Source organism: Cyclopterus lumpus, chromosome 17, assembly GCF_009769545.1.
Source record: "Cyclopterus lumpus isolate fCycLum1 chromosome 17, fCycLum1.pri, whole genome shotgun sequence".
In the NCBI taxonomy this organism is placed as follows: Eukaryota; Metazoa; Chordata; class Actinopteri; order Perciformes; family Cyclopteridae; genus Cyclopterus; species Cyclopterus lumpus.
Genome location: NC_046982.1, coordinates 18,442,930 through 18,462,261, shown reverse-complemented (window position 1 = coordinate 18,462,261; position 19,332 = coordinate 18,442,930). Strand labels below are relative to the sequence as shown.

Genomic DNA, 19,332 nt, shown 5'->3' with positions numbered 1-19,332 from the left:
GCATCGTTTTCTTTAACATGAAAAAAAAAAAAAAGAGGAAAATTAAACAACATGAGTTCAAGTTATTTCCTTCATAGTTAATCTCAGTATTTATTTAATTTTTAGCCCGCTTGTCGTTTTTCTCTTCCGACGCAGGTGAGGGACGGCAGCCTGATCCTGGAGCAGCTGGCGAATATGGACATGTTGACGCAAGAGGGTGAAGCCAATTCTGTGAGCGAAAAGATGTTGATGTTTTACATTTAAAGCACATTTGAGTTGCCCTGTTGCTGAAATGTGCTCGATAAATAAAGTGACCTTGCCTGTATTATAATTATTAAGTTTATTACTATTATTGTCACGTAAACAAAGTGTTATTTACAGTAATGTTTAATACTCCTGACGCGACTGAGTGTTTTCTTTACAGTGGACGAATTGAATCCAGCATTTAGAGACATAAATGTACTGCTCTGTGATGTCATTTGTATATGATATCCTTGACATTTTATTACTAGACTGCTTCATCAGGTCTGTGCTGTTCCTTGCGTCATGTGGCGTACCTCAGGGCTCCATTTGAGGTCCGAATTAGTTCTCGGTGTATGTGCATAGAAATATAGGAGTACATTACATCCCTTCTATTTTTATATGATAATCAATAGTTAATCTTCATCAAAATGGAGAAGAAAAAAACAAACACTTTGCCCAGTGAGCTCCCGTCACAAAGTCTATGAAATGATTTGCTCTTTTGTTCCCTCCATCCCACCTTTTTTTTTTATCACCATGATTTATATTTTTATTACCAGCATTATTGTTGTTGTTATGTATATTTCCCTTGATGAATGTTGTGCTAATTGTTTTTTTTTGGTTTGCCGTTTATAGAATTTCTGCTGACCCCGGCTGTGGTCGAGTCAAGGTGACGCATGCAAAGACCCCCGAGGCTCCCGGAGGAGCGTCGAGGAGTTGAGGACCTCTGATGGGAACGCCGCTCGCTCCGCCGACTCTGAGGCGCTTTCGGGGTGGGGGGGGGGGGGGGACGACCATAAATACTGTTTATGAAGGGTACTTTTCATTTCTGTGCTTGTGTGTGAAACTGAAACAGTTCGACACTGGAGAGGAGCCTCAACGACACCTCTGGATCTCATCCGTTGGGACTGAAGACGTCAAAATCAGAAGGTTTATGATGAAATATTTTACAGGTATTTGTAGTTTTGAAGAAGTTTTAGAGATTCTCTTTGTATCTTTTTGTTTAAGAAAAATCTCTCGAAAACGGTACATTTCTATGTCAATTTTAAAATTAATATATTTCTGCTGTAGGAGCTGTATCCATATTTAATGACTTTTTGAATGAAGGTGAATGTGTATAGATGGTGTACATACTTAGATTTAAAACACCCCTTTTTCCTCTGTGGTATTGCAAAAACAGCAATTTGGAGTTTTAGTTCAACAAACAGCACATAAATATTTCTTTGGTTAAAGGAAACCTCGGTGGGCGGAGCTCAAGAACCACAAGACAACAATTTCTATATATATATAAATTGTCTCAAACAGTGCAGAAATACTGTTACAAGAAAATGCATTCAAAATGTTACTAAAGTAGAAAAGTATTCAATATATTCTATACTAAAAGTACTCATGATGCAGAATGGCCCATTTTAGAAAAATATATGTTACTACTAAATTCAAATTCACTGTAATGTTGCAGTCGTTAAAGGGGAAGCGAAGGTTAATTACTTTATATACTGCCATGTGTTTTATTCCAAAATAACATACATACATAACTTACCTCAAAATGTGAGTACGGTACATTCGAGTACATCCTCGAGGATGTAATTGTTCATGAACGTCAGTCCAAATTTAATCAGAAGTAGTTTGCTATCTCCGCCCACTGAGATTTAACCAATGAGATGGTTTCCTGCTCAAAAGCAGCTCTGCCCCTAAAAGAAACTGATGAAACTCCTCCCCTCCGCCACTGAGGTGTAGTTCTCCTACGACGGCGTGAAGGACACTTTTAAAAATGTGTCTCCACGCACTCTAGCGTACTGGTCAGGAGTAGCAACCAGTATGAGAAGAAGGTTGCGTTGATCCTGGTTCCCCCTGCGCGTCCCGTCAAGCTTTCAGGACCTGATTTTACAAGAACCCCACTGAGAGGAAATGAAAAGCCATTGAAAGGGTCCTGAATGTCAAACTCTCTGCAAAGGTTTTACGGCAATCAAGAGCGTCAGCTCGTGTACAGTAACTCCTAATGTGTAGATGAAAATGAAGTATCTTCTCTTGATTGTGACTGATACAGTACAAATATATATATTCATTGAAGATTTTTTCTTTATTCAGAGATGAATATTTTACAAATTGCAAACTACTGTAAGTGTAAGTACCTTTTTTAAGATGCTAAAGACGAAGCACAATGCCTTAGATCTGTGATTCTCCATGTAGTGAGTCTTCTACCACCTCACGCTGTCGGTGTAAGAACCTTTTACATTTCGTCCCCCAGGAGGAGACGTTTTAACCCGCGTATCAATAATTACAATAATTACTTTGTCGGCAGTTAAATTGACAGTCGTTTTAATTTTGAGCTGCTTGTTTCCTTTTTAAATTGCATTATATTGTAGCCAGAAAAGCAAGAAGTGACCGAACCTTTACTACTGATACAAATAAGAAACCGGAAATACCAAATCAATGCGCAAAAGTTGGAAAATCAAGACATCATTTTGAATTTTTCTGTACAAAATTCCACAAGAGATGCTCTTGCGGTCGTGGAAAGACTTTGAAATGTAGGCAATCTGAGACCATTTTATTTGGGCAAACAATGGCACCTCTTTTACAAGCAGCGACGTCCGCTGCTGAGAAACGAAGCAAAACAAAACTGCAGTTCTTCAAACGGCCACATGAGGCTTCGAAAGCGAGTCATTCCCCCATAGACCTCTATATTAAAATGTCCAGCTTTCACGGCAGAAATAAACATGTTTACAGCCCGGTACAAGAAAACGGTTTCCGCCTCTACAGCTAATACCCCAGATCATGACAACTGTACATGGTTTTTAAATAACTCACCCGTCACGGAGACTACTTCCATATTTTTATATGGTGTATATGGTCTTAAACCATTTAAAGCAAACAAAAATAAATCTATTATACTAAATAGAGGAAAGATAAACACTAAGATTGCATAAAGGTTCCTCCTAATCAACTGGAATGTTTTCACTCGGCTATATTTCACAGAGCTCTCAATAGCCTGCTGTTCATATTTGACCATTTTTCCATTTAAACCACAACATGTAGATTTTTTTTATTTTTTTGATCTGTTATTAGCATCTTTAAATTCTTTTTAATTTTAAGTTCTTGTTTGTAGAAGAAAAGAAAATATTAACAATCCTTGAAAAAGAATCGTTAAGTCACGGCGTCGCTTTCTACCACCAGATGGCGCCAGAGTCGCGAAGTGTCCTAATCCTTCACGTAGTGGCTTTGCGATCCCACCGGGGAACAACAATGCAATCGGAGAACGTGAATGATTATTTTTTTCCTGTATTGTTGCATCATAACTTATATTATTAACGGCATATTTACAACATAGACATCTGGAGCTGCCGAGCAAATTAGGTCGCCGTGCTTTTTGTAGCTCGACGGGGAGACTTTATGGCCTTTTTATGGCTAAAGTATTTCATATTACATCATTGTGCAGGTCAGAAGGTTTGGACTTTTAAAACCAGAGTAAAACTACGACGACACTGATTTCCTTTGTGCTGTAATGTAGTAGATAACATAATTATATTATTATAGAGAAAGAGTTTCACAATGTTTGATTAGAGAAATATGTCAAAGTTGTTCAACGTTTTTCGGTATTTTATCTTTTTTTCTTCTTCTCTCTCTGCCCTGATGTTCATATTCAATATCTCAGCGGTGACGCAGTCCGATAAACACACACAGTTTATTCAGTGTGGCTGTTTTATTATGCAAAAGTCCAGACGTTCACACCACTTTATGCAAGCTGTAGACTCTAATGTTGCTTTTTGCCAAAGCTGCTCGTTAATTTATGATTCATGTCACTGTAAATAAATTATTTTTATTGAGCGGGGCCGCCTCTGTCTTTTTATTTCTCCTCTCGTCCTGTTTAAAAGAAAAAACTGACTACCAGTCACATGAATACCGTTATTACTGTAATCTGATAAAAAGGCTCTATGCAATGAACTCTTTACACCAGCAGGAGGCGACATTCTCCACGAGTATTTATTAAATACTTTTATCTCAAAAGTCCCCATCACTTCTTTTCTGATTGTTTCTGTATTTTTTAATAGAGAGGTCAGATTGTTATTCCTGCAGTACATTTCAGTTACAGAATTAAATTACACTTGTATGTTAAGGATAAAATACATAATCTAAATGTAGGGTTGTTAAACGTGTGTTAATCAAGTTTGGGTGTGTTATAGTATTGATTTAGCAGTTTGAAAGATTTACCAAGCAGGAAGTGGGTAGTAAAGACATGTTGAGTTGCATTATGGGAAATTAGGCAGTAATAAAAGTCTGGATATCTGCAAACCATTTATGACTTTATGGACCAAACAAACAAATAATATTTATTTTCATAATTCTATTCATATTTCCCTGTTATTCATCCTCACATATGGATAATAATCTCGAAATCGAAGTTAAAACACATTATTTGTCAGTCTAAGTGTTTTGAAGACAAACCTTTTTGTTATGAAATATGACACACTGGCGACAGGCGTGAGATGCCACACTGAGCTCGGGGGAGATATGGCCATTGAGATAAAGATTGCTCAAGGTCATGAACTTCTTGAAAGGTCAGGAATTCTAACTTGTGGCTCGTGGGGCTAAAACAATCAAAAGTCATAACTTTGTAATATGATACAGAAGATATGCATAAAGAAACACTGAGCACCACAGAGGTGCCCTCGTTGGAATATGTTAGGAGTATCTAAGATCTGGACACCCATTGGATGACTCAGCTGTACTCTCGCTCTCTGACTCAAAAGGCCAGCTCGTGAGAACCAAAGAAGAACAGAAAAAGTGAACACCTCTCACTCTGGTTATATTTCAAAACCGCCAACTGGAAACAATATTTTTTTTAATTAAAAACAAAACACAATGTGTAGCATGAATACATGAGGAAAATACTCTCAAATCAAGTCACTTAGTGCTGCAGGGGGCGATGTGTTCTTTGGAGGTTTGTTGCAACATTGGCTTCCTCAAACATTAGACTTCCCCACTCTAACCGTGTATAGTTCCTTTATAGCTTAACGTTGGCTTCTTTTTTTAATTTATTTTTTTACTTATTCTTATTGTATTCACACTTTAAAAATCAAGATTATCTTGCTGAACCAAAAATGTGTAAGTAAACGTTTGTATGCAACAGAGAAAATAATCAGCATTAATCCAATATCCGATGGAGGGAAACAATTTTTATTTATTTTTTTAAACCATGGCATTCATAACGGTCTCGCTTTGGGGAGTATTTGTAGTTAAATTAAGCCGCCATCATTATTATCTTGTTACCTTATTATTTTTGTGTGTCTTTGAGTTCATTTTGTGTCTCTTTATGGTCATAAAAAAAGGGGTAAACTAACAGGACTTTATTCTCTAGAAAAACCTGACCACTCTGCAGGCGACCAACAATACAACTATGGATTAATAACACATATTTTGTTGATAACTTCTGTGCTGTATCCTAATAAAGCAGGAAGTGAGTCATCCAACCTAATATACAATCTTTGATCAGGACTATATATGCGTGTGTGTGTGTGCGTGTGTGTGTGTGTGTGGACGTGAAACTGGAGGGCGGTGACCACTGCAGTCCGACTCCACTCTCAGATACCGGCAGTGTTACTTTGAGGGGTTGTAGAATTGTACATTTAATTAAAAAAAAACACATTTCTTTTGGGAGGAGGGTTAAAGGGGGGGAGGAGGGGTCGAAGGCAAAGTGACAGCGAACATGGCGGCGGCACCGAAGCGACAGGACACTCGGAAATTCATCGAGAATCTGTCCGGCGCAGGGAAATCCATCGCAGTGCTCACGAGCGGAGGAGACGCGCAAGGTAACGTCGTGTCCCGCCCGGGGTTCCGTTATCGGACGGCGGTCGGTGTCGGTGCCGTCTCGTCCCGTGCCGTTGCTGTCGGATGAGATGGAGAGCCTCCCGGTAGTGGTGCCGCAGCGGGGACACTCACGGGATTCACGTTGTCATTTACAGTTTCACTCAGTTATGGCAACGATAATTTGCAACCATGTTTACTTGGAGAAAACGACCACGGGATGTCCGATAATGGATGTGTGGCCTCGAGGATGTCTTTTTTTTTAAAATTTCTTTTTTCTTTTTTAACACGGATGCTCTAATATGTATCCCGGCGAAAGACGTTACGTATAATATTAATATATATATAATAGGTCTGCTAAATAATCAGTTAATAGGTGCTTTTAAAACAGTTGGAGCAGCAGCACTCACATCAACAAGTGATCTTTTACGTAAGGTGCGCCCCCCCTCCACCCCCCTCCCTTGCATCCTGCACCATTGCGTTTATATCGACATTGCATGGCGCATTGGTGTGTGTGTGTTCGTGCATGCGTCTGTGCGCGTGCACTAGGATTTAAAATGTAATCGTCAACCTTGAATAGGTCATGATGTTTCTGTGGTATTCCCATAAAGAAGGAGCTCAGTCAGTATGTAATGAATTAAGACTAAATAAAATTATATATAATTATATTATTGACTTAATATTAACCCGTGTCTTACTGACTTAGGACTGCAAGTACTTTTAGGGTTTTCCTGTGTTATACCATCTAACTTGTTTGTCTAAGTACAAGTTTTTAAAAGTTAGATGAAGTAAAAAGCGATCAAATTAACTGCTCATCAATAATTTTAGTTTTCAGCTATTACAGTGCATGTGCAGAAGAACGTGTCACTGAGGATGAAACGCGACGGTTCAAGTGTCAAGTGTAACCGAGTAAGAGAGACCACTTCCGGGAGAGCCCCTCCCAGTGAACGTCACACGTTCCATTTTGCGCCACGGCGCTTTTATTCTGAAGGCGGTGTGTATCGACTTCCGGTATGTTCACCGGTAGCTTTACTCGTCTTCCTCTCACCGGAGGACCGTGCCGTGCTGCGTGCGGAGCCCCGGGCAGGCAGTGATGTGGTGACGAACAGAAAGGGGTTTTATAATACTTAAGTAATATATTATACTGATAATTAATGTTCATCTCTTGAAACATTTGCGTCTCTCATCATCAGAACTCAACACGCCACAATGTCCTTGTATGGCTGATCTGTCTCGTGCTCTTCCATCTACTGCCTCAGCTGTTATGTAACACCGTGCCTTATAGGCTGGACCACCTCACCGTGCAACAGCACGTCACCGTGCACGTCACCGTGCACCAGCATCATGTGCTCCTATAGCGGAGCTTTAATCAAAACTGGGTTATGCTCGGAGTCGCTCATCCATATGGTGTCCTGATTGTTCTCCATTCATAACTCCAGTCCGGAGTAGGAGCACCGACTCTAATCTCTCTGAAGGAGGACACATGATTACCATGGCAACTTTACCGAGCACTCTGTGGAGAACACACACACACACACACACACAGACCCTCTGTGTGTGTAGGTCAGCACCATTATACGTAATTCTTTGCTCATTTGTTGTGTTCCTTCTCGTTGAATTCATTAAACATTCTGTGTTGGTGTTTGCATTGATTCTTCTCCACCAATCAGCTCTGGTCTGGTCTCCAGGCAACAGCTCACCCCATGAGCACAGCTTGCATCGCCCCCCCTTGTTACCTTGATTAGAATTTAAGGATTTCTCTGGGTTTGAAACGTTTGGGAGTACAATAATTAATCAATACTATCAGGGTATCGGCCTCTGAGCTAAAAGTACAATCAATGTATTGATCACAGACCCGGCCTGAGATTTATTTATGTCCTCTTTCTAATTTCGCTAAAAGTGCTCCGGCAGACACAAAATCCTTAAAGGTAGTCTTGTCTGTCTGTCTGTCCGTCCTTTGACCTCTTGACCTCTCCTGTCTTCGGCTGGTCTGTCGGTCTCCTGTCTGTCTCTCTCTCTGTCTGTCTCCTGTCTGTCTCTCTGTCACTCTCGCTCTCTCTGTCTGTCTGTGTCTCTGTCCTTTGACCTCTTGACCTCTCCTGTCCTCGGCTGGTCTGTCTGGTTCCGGCCGCTCCTTGTTTATGCTGGTATTCTCTATTTGTCAGTTTTGAACATATTAAATGTTGATATATTTACAATGTTGAGGGAAAGGAGAACGTTTGAAAGAAAACCACAATGAGAAGCTTCAGAGTTTAAGAAATAATATAATTAACTATAGATTACCGCACTGCTCGGAGGTGACGCGCGCATTAGTTATTATATTAATTATACTATATTCACGTGACAGTAGTGTTGAGAAAGGGTTTTCACGGACTAATCACTCCCTCTGCTCTCTACCCGCCGACAGGCATGAACGCGGCGGTCCGGGCCGTCGTCCGGATGGGCATCTACGTGGAGGCCAAGGTCTACTTCATCCACGAGGTGAGACGCATTAAAATAATACTCACGATCCTCATCGTCGGGCCGGAGACACGTGATAGTCGCCGACATTAGAACAGTCGATAAATACATTTAATAAAAGGGTTGAGACATGAAATCTGGACTAATTTAGCATTAGTTGAGAGGAAAATAGCAATTAAACAACTAATACACTTGTTTGTGTTTGTGTGTGAATTTCTAGGAAGCTTCTAGGAAATTCTTCTTCTTCCAACACTGAATTGATGTAAACAGGACTGTAAATTCACCCCAAAAAATACATATTTAATTCTGGGTTTACCGAGAGGATGGAAAACAAAGTCATCGTAAAATAATTAATAAAACCAAACGTTAAATCGCAAAAAACACGCTCCACTGAAAATGCTCGAGGAGTTGACAGGTTCCTTTCAACGCGTTGCAAACGCCGCCATGCACATGTAATTTTTTGATAATAAATCAGTCTGATTATGAGGCATTATCACCGCCGTTTTACTTCTTTATTGTGTTGCAGACGGTTTATTTTCCTATTTCGGTGGCGGATACAGAGTTCAGGCTCTCCATGTCGCGTTTCCTCCAGAGGGAATGTGACTTCCTGCCCACTGAAACTATTTAATCCCCCCGTCGTGGCCAGCTGCTTGTGAGGCTAAATATTTGAACTCGAGTAAACAAACGGTCTCGTAGAGCTTTTCTCAGCGTGTTTGATGACACGCAGATCACCTTGTTTACACCACTCGGGTCCATAGCTACTAAAAGTAATGCCTATTTCTGCAATGGCCTCAAATCCGTACATTTACATTATACCAAAGTCTTGATTGCGTTTGATAATTACTTACTTTATTTATTAAATTAGTATTTTTATTTTATTTGTATTATTATTATTTTGTTAATTGCCGACAAACCACGTCGGAGAATATATGCGCTGATGGCGTAGAGAGGAGATCTGGTCTCAGTGTGGATATAATTGGATTACCAGGGGCCCACTTCATCCTTCACTTCACAATTTTCTAATGTAATCATTTTTAAAGAAGTTCAAAAATATATTTGTTGTCTCAGAAATTATGACTTTTTAGGATTTTTAAAAACTTTTTTAAAAAGTGTGTGTGTGTGTGTGTGTGTGTGTGTGTGTGTTCTTAACGATCCGGTGGACATTCACCATGTGTGTCTCTTCCTCTCAGGGCTACCAGGGGATGGTGGACGGAGGTGACAACATCAAAGAGGCGACGTGGGAAAGCGTCTCCAGCATGCTGCAAGTGGTGAGCCGTAAAACAAAAGCGCCGTGATAAAATTAGACCTCATCACGGTTTGTCCACGTCGGACTTCCGGCGTCTCAATGTGGATTGTATAACGAAAGCGTGTAACGTGAAACTCAGATTGTGCTTCTGCGTCTCCAATCAGGGCGGCACGGTCATCGGCAGCGCCCGCTGCAAAGAGTTCCGCGGCCGCGAGGGCCGCTTGAAGGCCGCGCACAACCTGGTGCAGCGCGGCATCACCAACCTGTGTGTGATCGGCGGAGACGGCAGCCTGACCGGCGCCAACCTGTTCCGGGAGGAGTGGAGCGGCCTGCTGGAGGAGCTGCTGCAGCAAGGTGACACTGATGGCTGGGTCGAAAGGTCAGCGGGAGGTCGGGCGAGCTCGTCCGCTGGCGTACAGGAGGGGGGGAGAAGGGCGGCGTGAGATGCGATGCGAACTGCTGGTGGTCGGGTGAGATTCACAGAAAGGTGGCAAAATTAAACTAAAAGCGTCTGTAAATCGTCTGCTGATTCTTTGATGGTTAATTATTAACCCGCTCAGCACGCTCGTGCTCTCGCTCTGTTTTTTTTTTTTTTTAAATGACACCAAACTTTACTTTAACTGTTATCCAACAAATGCTCTCCCCCCCGTCCTGAAATGGTCCTAAATCGATGTAAGAGTACTCCCTTATTCTATGAATGAAGAGGTGTGTTTGACCTCAAACCCCTGCAAACCCCAACAAAAGTTCTTGTACTTCAAGAAGAACTATATTTCCTGGTCCTTGTGGTTGCTCAAAAGGTTCCTCGTCTCTGGGGAAACGGGGGCTCATCGCTGCAGGTGTAAAGAGAGTTTATCCCCCCCCCCTCCCCTCCCTCTCGCGCCTCTCAGGTCTAATCGACGAGGAGGCGGCCCGCAGTAACTCGGAGCTCCACATCGTCGGCATGGTCGGCTCCATCGACAACGACTTCTGCGGCACCGACATGACCATCGGCACCGACTCGGCACTGCACCGGATCATCGAGGTGGTGGACGCCATCATGACCACCGCTCAGAGGTGAGCGAAGGCCCTCGTGATGCCGTTTATTCCGCAGATCAGTCCACTGGGTTTTCACTGCTTGTGACGTTCTCACTTCTCACTGTCTTTCCAGCCACCAGAGGACATTTGTGCTGGAGGTCATGGGCAGACACTGCGGGTAGGCTCTCCTCAAACACACCAGCACGTATACAGAAGGGTGTACGTACGTACGCTAGTTAAATATGCTACGGCGCACTCAGTCTCAATAACCAAAGAAACCAGTCACGCCCTGGTAAATATCGATAAGAGAGGCCCACGCATGTGTGTGTTGGGGAAATATTTTGCAACAAACTATCTGTTACAGGGAAGTAAAGATTCAAAGCGATGATTAAAGTGTGTGTCTGTGTGTGTGTGTGTGTGTGTGTGTGTGTGTGTGTGTGTATGTGCGTGTGTGTGCAGATACCTGGCCCTGGTCAGTGCCCTGGCATGCGGAGCGGACTGGGTTTTTATCCCAGAAATGCCTCCTAAAGACGGCTGGGAGGACAGCATGTGTCAAAAACTGTCTGAGGTAACAAACGCACACAAATCAGTTGATCATTATATGTATGTGTAATGCGTACTTATAATACATAACGTGCATACACATACTCAGACAAACACAGACGCTGTAGTAATTACATTGTATTCACCCCAGTGACCTTTTTTCAAGAATTTATTTAGTCTTTTCCGCGCTTCAGTGCCAATTTGGGAACGTATAATGAGTTAAAAAAGTAATTTTATGTAAAGTGTCAGAGACTGAAAGAAACATGTGTAAAAGAACGACTCTGGTGGGACTCGAACCCACAGCCTTTGAATATCATCTCATATGACATGCTAGAAGTCCAATGCGCTATCCATTGCGCCACAGAGCCGGCTGCTCATTCTATTCTAACACTTACACACATACACGGCACTCTCGCTTATAACGGGTGAGCTCGTTACCGAGCAACGCGTGAGGCTCGTCACATTGTGGTTACTTTGTGGTTGCGATACGAGCGCTGATTGGCTACAGCGGACACGGGATGCGACTCGATCCGCCCATTTCACCGGGGATGCGTCAGATAAGACAGGCCGATATCCCAGAATGCATTTCGCGACAGGGAAACAATGGCGGAGGAGAAAATACACGACTGAAAGTTTACTTTTTCTAAATGCCACTGTTGTTGAGTCACGGAATGTAATTTTAGGATGTTTTTCAGGCGAGAAGTTAGTAGTTTAAGGTCAAATATGTTGTCGGTTTGTCGAGATTCAGCCGATTTAAGAATATGCGTCGGCGATTTCGGAGGTTTGAGGTCCTGCTCGCGGGACCAGTGAGCCTCGCAGCACCGGGCGGTCAGCGCTCAGTGTGGCCGCAGAGAACAGCCTGAGCTCGGCAGGACTTTTTTAAATGATCCGCTGGCTCTGATGTCTCCGTAGCGGTTAAACATGAGATATAATTCGGTTTTGGAGGATCTAACGAGCACTCTAGAGTTTATTATTTGTTCACAGATAACATAAAATCGTTTTGACTGAGGGTTAAGATTTATAATCTAATATTTTAAGAAGCCAATGTAAAGAACAAACTATCACTATTTTAATTAAACTTTAACATTGAACTATAGCGGTCTTTTTACTTTTGACCGAATTGTTTGCAATTACATGTGTATATCTATATACATATAACTATATATGTATGTATATATATGTATGTATATGTATCTATATATATGTATGTATATGTATATATATATATATATATGTATGTTTTCATGTTTGTACACAATATATACAGTATGCAATGATATGTGTATGACTGGAAAACCATTAATTAAAATAATTATATTTTAAAGGAAAATGAGGGTTGTCTAATTTTCTTTGACTGTAAAAAATACTTTATAGTGAATAATTGGAGTAAACTCATCAGACCGACCTCCCATCCTTTGGAGTCTGAACTCCCATGTCCAAACTCCAAAAGTACACAAGTCTGTACTTAGCGTACTTGGTATTGATAAACAATTCACAGGTGGCAGGGGCATAGAGCCCTTGTAGAATATTTAAGATAACCCTTCTGTCTGATGTGTTATGTTTTAAGTAAATCCCTGAGTTTCCCTGCATTGCTAACATGCCATCATTGAAAACAAATGGGTTCAGCTCGCCGTAGATGTTAAACCTTTTTCCCCCCACAATGTGGCAAGTGTCTGCTGGAGAAAGACAACCAACTAAATGTCTAAAATGCTGTTATTATTCTTTTTTTCAAGATGTGGAGGTGTGTCAGTAGTTGATTCTAAGATTATCCTCCATTACGGGATACAGCTTTTGTGCACGGGAAACATTTTCTGTCATGTTCCTCAACTGCTTTTGCTTCTCTTGCATCCCTCCAGAACCGCGCTGATAAGAAAAGGCTGAACATTATTATTGTAGCTGAGGGAGCCATAGATTCCCACAACAAGGCAATAACTCCTGATTATATAAAGGATGTAAGTACAGTGTGGACGTCCAGTAACGGACCCACAAACTCTCCTTCAGAAGCATGCTCCCCCCTCCCCCTTGTTATCATTGTCAAGTTGACTTTACACATTTAATTAAGTTATTTTGTTCTTCGTGTCTCTAAAACATCCATTTCTTGATTTCACGTTTACATGTTGTCCCGTTGCACCCTTTTTTGGTTTTCTGCATGCACATCATGAGGCACATGACATTTTCTTAAGATTGTTTTATTACAAGTTGCTATAAAATCTTACAAATATTTAATGTTATATTAGATGGCTGAGTTGCATTTTTATTTATGTGTTTAGGAAGAACGAGTGAAACCTTTTCATGGTACACCTCGTTTGTTTAATGATGGGTGATAATATATAATAACGTTCAGTAGATATCGCTGTATGCAGTTTCTTTATTAAGCTCACTATATTCTATCGTCCCACTTCGCTCTCCCTCCAAACCCAGCTGGTTGTACGCTGCCTGGGTTTTGACACCCGGGTCACCATCTTGGGCCACGTGCAGAGAGGTGGGACCCCCTCTGCCTTTGACAGGGTCCTGGTAAGTCACGATATCTTTTTAAAGTTCTCAATGTTGGGGGTAAAAATAGCACGTTAAATTCTCTCACGTCGTGAGATGGATAACACTGCCGACATCCTGCTGCTCAGTATTGACCTTGAGATGACCTTTGAACCCTTGCAGGCCAGTCGTATGGGCGTGGAGGCGGTGCTGGCGTTACTGGAGGCCTCGGCCACCACCCCGGCCTGCGTTGTGTCTCTGGTTGGCAACCAGGCAGTTCGACTTCCACTTATGGAGTGTGTTCAGATGGTAAGAGAGAGAGAGTGTGTGTGTGTGTGTGTGTGTGTGGGTGTGTGTGTGTAGTGTGATTGCTCCACTACACTGATAACAGACGGATCCAGAGTATTAATCATTGACACTCTTCTATGTTCAGACCCAGGAGGTTCAGAAGGCCATGGATGAGAAGAAATTTGAAGAGGCAGTGAGACTGCGTGGCAGGTATTTAACTTTCTTCTGGTTATGATTTAAACATCGGATTAATTTGCCTACAAAAGAAGTTTACGGCTTAAATAAAGAGGTCCCTTTTTCCACCGGGTTCATGATGTAAAAGATGTATTTCTTGCTCGGATTCCGACGGCGTTCTCCTCAACGGCATCAGAAGTGACTTCCACTGTGTATTTTCTAAGTTGGCTAACTTTCTTTTGTTCTCCGCGTCTGCAGTAGCTTTGAAAACAATCTGAGCACCTACAGACTCCTCTCCAACCGGAAAGCAGATTCTGAGCTTCCAAATGTAAGTACTCTTTAGAAGCAGTAAACAATGATGAAACAAACAAAAGTTCTTCTTCCATCTTCTTACGAATGTAACTCTTCCAATGTATCTCTCCACCAGCGGCTCTGAGATGTGTACGGTAGCGCAAGGTACTTCCTGGTCAGGTGCCTTGTGGGGGCTGCGGTCTTTTTGTGACACTAACACAGTCTGGGTTTTTTTCGTGGCCGTCTCTGTCCTGAGGAGGAAGAGGAAGAGGAGGAGGAGGAGGAGGAGGAGGAGGAGGAGGAGGAGGAGGAGGAGGAGGAGGAGAGCAGGCTCTAGGTCAGCTTCTGCTGGCGTAGTTCACAGAGCAGAGGAGCTTTTCTGCAACTAGTTTAGACTTCTTTCTTCTTTTCTTTTCTTACTCCTCCTCCCTCTTGCTCACTTTGGCTTCTAATCCGTGCTGAGATCAAATTTAAAAGTATCTTGTTAAACTTCTAGGAGGCCTTAAAAAAAAAAGAAGAAAAAAACACCTGTTGATGTGTTAACGCGGTGCCACAAAATGCCGGTGTTCGTTATCTGTCGCTCTGCCCGTCTCTGCTTGCTGTGCTTAGGAGAAGACGCGTCGACGTGCAAAGAGGCGCATCGGGCGCCGCTCTCGACGGCCTTCCTGTCAAGGACGATCACGCCGGCGGCCGTGATCTGCTTCAGACGCACCTGAAGTAGCCCCTCCTTACAGCTCAGTGTCAAGCGCGTGGAGACGGAGGCCGACGGTGTCTTTGCTGTTTCGTAACTCAAACTGGACGGGCTCCACGCTCTCTCTGTTGAGAACCAGTCAGTGGATGCGCAAGCTCTGGTTTGGGGGTCTTAAAATATGACGTGAGAGTCTCCAGACTGGTGAATCAAACAGTTTTGATTCACTTGGTAGGACACTGGAATTATTGTAAACGCATTGAGAAGATGTGGCAGACACTTTTATTATTATTATTTAGAATAATATGAGAAAAAAAATGCACATCCCAGTGATTTCAAATGTTTTAATGACAAACAATTTAATTATTTACCGCTGATTTAAAAAAAAATCTTTTCTCAAGAAAAAACAATAGTCCAAACAACATGTTGAAACCTTTTCAAAGACGTACATAATGCACGGCTTTGTAGCTGTGGAGAATAGTGTTAAATGATTATGGCCGGTTATCGTTTAAAAATATGTATCTTTGTTAAAGAAGACGTGCTAGACCTCTCAGTACACTGGTACATGGTCTAAAATTAGAGACCCCCAATTATTCGATCAAACATTTCCTTTTCTAATTCATAACTATGTAAAGAAGATTCAGAAACTGACTGTGACATTTTGCCATTGAGAAGTTCATCGGCAGCAGAGACTCGGACGCCGGTTCATTTTGAGCTACTCCACGTTGTCTTTATGTTCTTTAATCCAAACCACGTCCTCAATTGACTCTTCGCTAAGCTCCGCCCTCCCCAGAGCCACACTGCCACTAACTGCACTCCCTTTTGTAAATATTATCAGATTTTTGGAGAAACAAAAAGCAATTTATGATACATTTCTGAGAGTATTATGGAAAGGACCCCACAGAGAGAGACCCTTTTGTTTAAGAGTCAAATCCTTTCAAAAAACAAACAGAAGCTATATAACTCACTCCAAATACACCAAACTCCATTGAGAAAATAAGTACTTTTAACATGTCGTAAAAACACACTTTATCCAGAGTCAACAGACACAACATATATCTCACCAAACCCTTCTTGGTCTTTCCACTGTTCAAACAACTCTGGTCAGATAATTGCTGGTCCCTGGTCAGAACTGACCGATGCTAAGCTACGATTGGCCAGTCTGCATTCGAGGGGGCGGGACCTAGCGAAGGGGAAGAGGAATACTTTCATGGGCCTAATCTATCATCCATTCCCAGCACACTGAATGAACACCAATGGGGACTTTGTGGCTGAGTGTATACCAGGCGTGCGGGTCATGAGCACACAACCTCATGGGCTTCACCTGAAATATGGACCGTGTGCACTTTGACATTAGGGGGTTTGACCGAGGTTTGAATAGCGAAAAATTGTTGGATAGTCGGTAAAAAGTTTTCCCCAATACTTTCCATTGGTTTGTCACGAGAAAAGCCGCTGCTGCTTCGCTGCGTGTTTCAGCGGCATGAGGCTTCTTGCATGCCTGCCGCTCCGCTCTTGAAGGCGGAGCCTCGCATGGCTCCTTAGCGGGCAGCGAGACGTGAATGGACGCACAACCGTCCTGTCAGGCATGGGGAACCACTATTCTTTCACCTGCTAAATAATCCTGCGCTGCCAACTTTTGCCTCCTCGGTGTCTGCTCGCCTTCATCGACCTCTGACGGCCGCAGAGATCCCATCTCCTTCAGCCCGACCGCCACACGTGCTGTGATAGTCCAGTGAGCGTGTGAGGCCCGGTGCGACGGTGTTTCAGGGTGTGACGAAGCTCGGGGGTGTCATAACATACGGCCCCAGTGTATTGCTGCCATTCTCCACCGTGTGTGTGTGTGTGTGTCGTGTGGGTTTTTCTGAGTGTGTACTCTCTCTCTCTGTGTGTGTGTGTGTGTGTGACTGCTTCTCTCTTATCATCCACAGAGCTCCTTCAACGTCGCCGTGCTGAACGTCGGCGCCCCGGCGGCGGGTATGAACGCCGCCGTGCGCGCCGCCGTCAGAGTGGGAATCACCGAGGGCCACAAAATGTTCGCGGTCAGCGACGGCTTCGAGGGATTCTACAAGGGGGAGGTCAGATGTGTTTATTTTAAGAACAATGTGGTGTTTTGGTTATTTCACATCATTTAGCAGCATCAGGAAGGATCTCGGCACACATCAGAATCTAAAATCGTACCCGTGTTGTGCGACAAACTGCATCAGTTAATCTAAAAGCCATTTTAATAATTCATACAACAACAAAGGCTGAATCCAGTGATGACATCTGAGATGTGATGTTGCAATCAATAATAGTCAAAGTCTTGTGAGAAGTGCATGAGAAGTTCATTCACCTTAACTAAATATTAGTCACGCTGTGTAAACTTGAGCTATTGTTGCCAGGTTACTCAAGTATACACAATCTTATTCACCTGAACTTTACACCACTGACGAGCCAACTTACCTTTAGGCGGCATCGGTTTTTAAAATTTATTTATATACATATATGTATATAAATAAAAATAAATAAATAAATAAACAAAAATTAATATGTATTTAATTTTATTTATTATTATTATTTATTTATTTATTATTATATTATTTATATATAAATATATTATATTATATTATTATATTATATTATATTATATTATATATATATATATATATATATATAAATAAATCTTTTTAAATTATTTGTTTTGCCTAATATGCTGTCGCCTTGCAGATACTTTGGGTTTTATTTTCCAAGGTTTGACTCTTAAGATTTCTGCCTCCACCCAATAACAATGGCTTTGAATAACATTGTCTCTGTGGCCATTTAAAGTATTATGGATAATTCAATTAAAAGCAATTCAGCAGCCATATCTTTTATTTTGAAAACCGGTTCCCAGTTATTGTGTCCAGTCCACAGGATACACTGTCAACAGGTATAGAAAGTCTCTCTGTGAGTTCTGTTGGTCTGTGAATTATCACCAACATCGACAACACCGACACAGGGAAGGTTTGCAAAAATGAATCATGGTGTGAATAATTCTGAAATTGTCCTTTTGTCTTTGCAAATCAGATCAAGGAGATCAAGTGGGGAGATGTCGGGGGTTGGACCGGCCAAGGAGGCTCCCTGCTGGGCACCAAGCGGTGAGTTACAGTGAATAAAAGAGCCGTAGATATGTGAAGATAAAGTCATCATTGATGATTGTAATCCAGATATCGTTAGGGACTTTGAATATTAATCTTTATTTTATTTGAATGAGGCTTAATTCTGCAAATGTACTGTATGTCAACGAATAAAGATGTTCTGTGTAGTCGGTGAAAGTGCCCATTTTATAGGGTTTCTTATAGTAACTCAATAAAAACTTTTTTACATGCCAGAACTCTTCCAGGCAAACATCTGGACAAGATTGCTGAGCAGATTAAGATCCATAACATCAACGCTCTGCTGGTCATCGGAGGATTTGAGGTACGTTTTATGATGTCGGGAAGAAAAGAAAAAACAGCTCAATCCCTTTTTTTAAAATTCAGTTTAGCTCCTATAAATTCTATAAAAGCAGAAATCTTGAGTAATAATTTAATTGTTCCTGTTTATTATTATTAAGAAGTCTCTTTTTATATGCATCGTGTGTTTTAACATTTCTGAATTCACCGATTTTTGACTTTTCAATTTTGCAAAACATGTCTCCGTCTCTGCATAACCATGTTTTCAGAAAGCAATGAAGACACATTTAAATGTCTGTCCACATAAGGTTGTCCCGAGCCAAACCCTTTTTATATTGGGAACTTCCAATATTTGGAAAAGCTAATACTAAATGTTACATTTTTGCCTTTAAAAAAATAAAACCTAACATTTATCAATAAATCATAAAGATTAATTAAAATACAGAGTTTTTTTGTGCAACTTGGCCAGAAAGTGAACCCCCCCCACACGCCCCATAGTTCTGCGTCCTCTGAGTCTCTCTGTCCTCCCTGTTTGGCCCGGCTCTCTCCCCATGGCTTCTCCTCCCAGACCCCTTTTCTCTCTCCTCTCTCCCGCCCGCCATTGCCGTCTCTTATCCTCCTCCTACCACATTGATCCTGAGATCCACCCACCCACCAACAGGCCCCGCCTCCCTCAGAGCTCTCACATTACGCTTAGCCAGCTTCACTTTTATACTGTGGTC

At 41.9% G+C, this 19,332-nt stretch overlaps 2 protein-coding genes and 1 non-coding gene across 12 annotated transcripts in view; 2 read left to right on the top strand and 1 right to left on the bottom strand.

Moving 5' to 3' along the window:
• Window positions 1–4,044, top strand: part of LOC117746101 (nuclear receptor coactivator 2-like) — a 46,721-nt gene extending 42,677 nt beyond the window's left edge. For all 7 annotated transcript variants that reach the window (XM_034554948.1, XM_034554949.1, XM_034554943.1 and 4 more), the window contains 2 exons: window positions 136–210; window positions 856–4,044. In XM_034554948.1, the coding sequence (XP_034410839.1) occupies window positions 136–210; window positions 856–867 (87 nt within the window). In that variant the 3' untranslated portion in view covers window positions 868–4,044. The remainder of the gene's footprint in view (window positions 1–135; window positions 211–855) is intronic.
• A 1,653-nt stretch (window positions 4,045–5,697) lies between these two features.
• The window catches only part of LOC117745993 (ATP-dependent 6-phosphofructokinase, platelet type-like), a 23,854-nt gene continuing 10,219 nt past the window's right edge, over window positions 5,698–19,332 (top strand). The window contains exons 1-15 of one of the 4 annotated variants that reach the window (XM_034554711.1): window positions 5,698–6,026; window positions 8,429–8,502; window positions 9,672–9,749; window positions 9,892–10,081; window positions 10,615–10,780; window positions 10,875–10,919; window positions 11,201–11,309; window positions 13,141–13,236; window positions 13,706–13,798; window positions 13,940–14,065; window positions 14,190–14,254; window positions 14,477–14,546; window positions 17,126–17,272; window positions 18,243–18,313; window positions 18,548–18,635. In XM_034554711.1, the coding sequence (XP_034410602.1) occupies window positions 5,924–6,026; window positions 8,429–8,502; window positions 9,672–9,749; window positions 9,892–10,081; window positions 10,615–10,780; window positions 10,875–10,919; window positions 11,201–11,309; window positions 13,141–13,236; window positions 13,706–13,798; window positions 13,940–14,065; window positions 14,190–14,254; window positions 14,477–14,546; window positions 17,126–17,272; window positions 18,243–18,313; window positions 18,548–18,635 (1,521 nt within the window). In that variant the 5' untranslated portion in view covers window positions 5,698–5,923. The remainder of the gene's footprint in view (window positions 6,027–8,428; window positions 8,503–9,671; window positions 9,750–9,891; window positions 10,082–10,614; window positions 10,781–10,874; window positions 10,920–11,200; window positions 11,310–13,140; window positions 13,237–13,705; window positions 13,799–13,939; window positions 14,066–14,189; window positions 14,255–14,476; window positions 14,547–17,125; window positions 17,273–18,242; window positions 18,314–18,547; window positions 18,636–19,332) is intronic. The other 3 variants (XR_004611289.1, XM_034554710.1, XM_034554709.1) reach the window with 3 other exon arrangements.
• Window positions 11,561–11,652, bottom strand: trnar-ucu. The gene is given in 2 exon segments: window positions 11,561–11,596; window positions 11,616–11,652. It is a non-coding gene; the product is annotated as a tRNA-Arg (tRNA).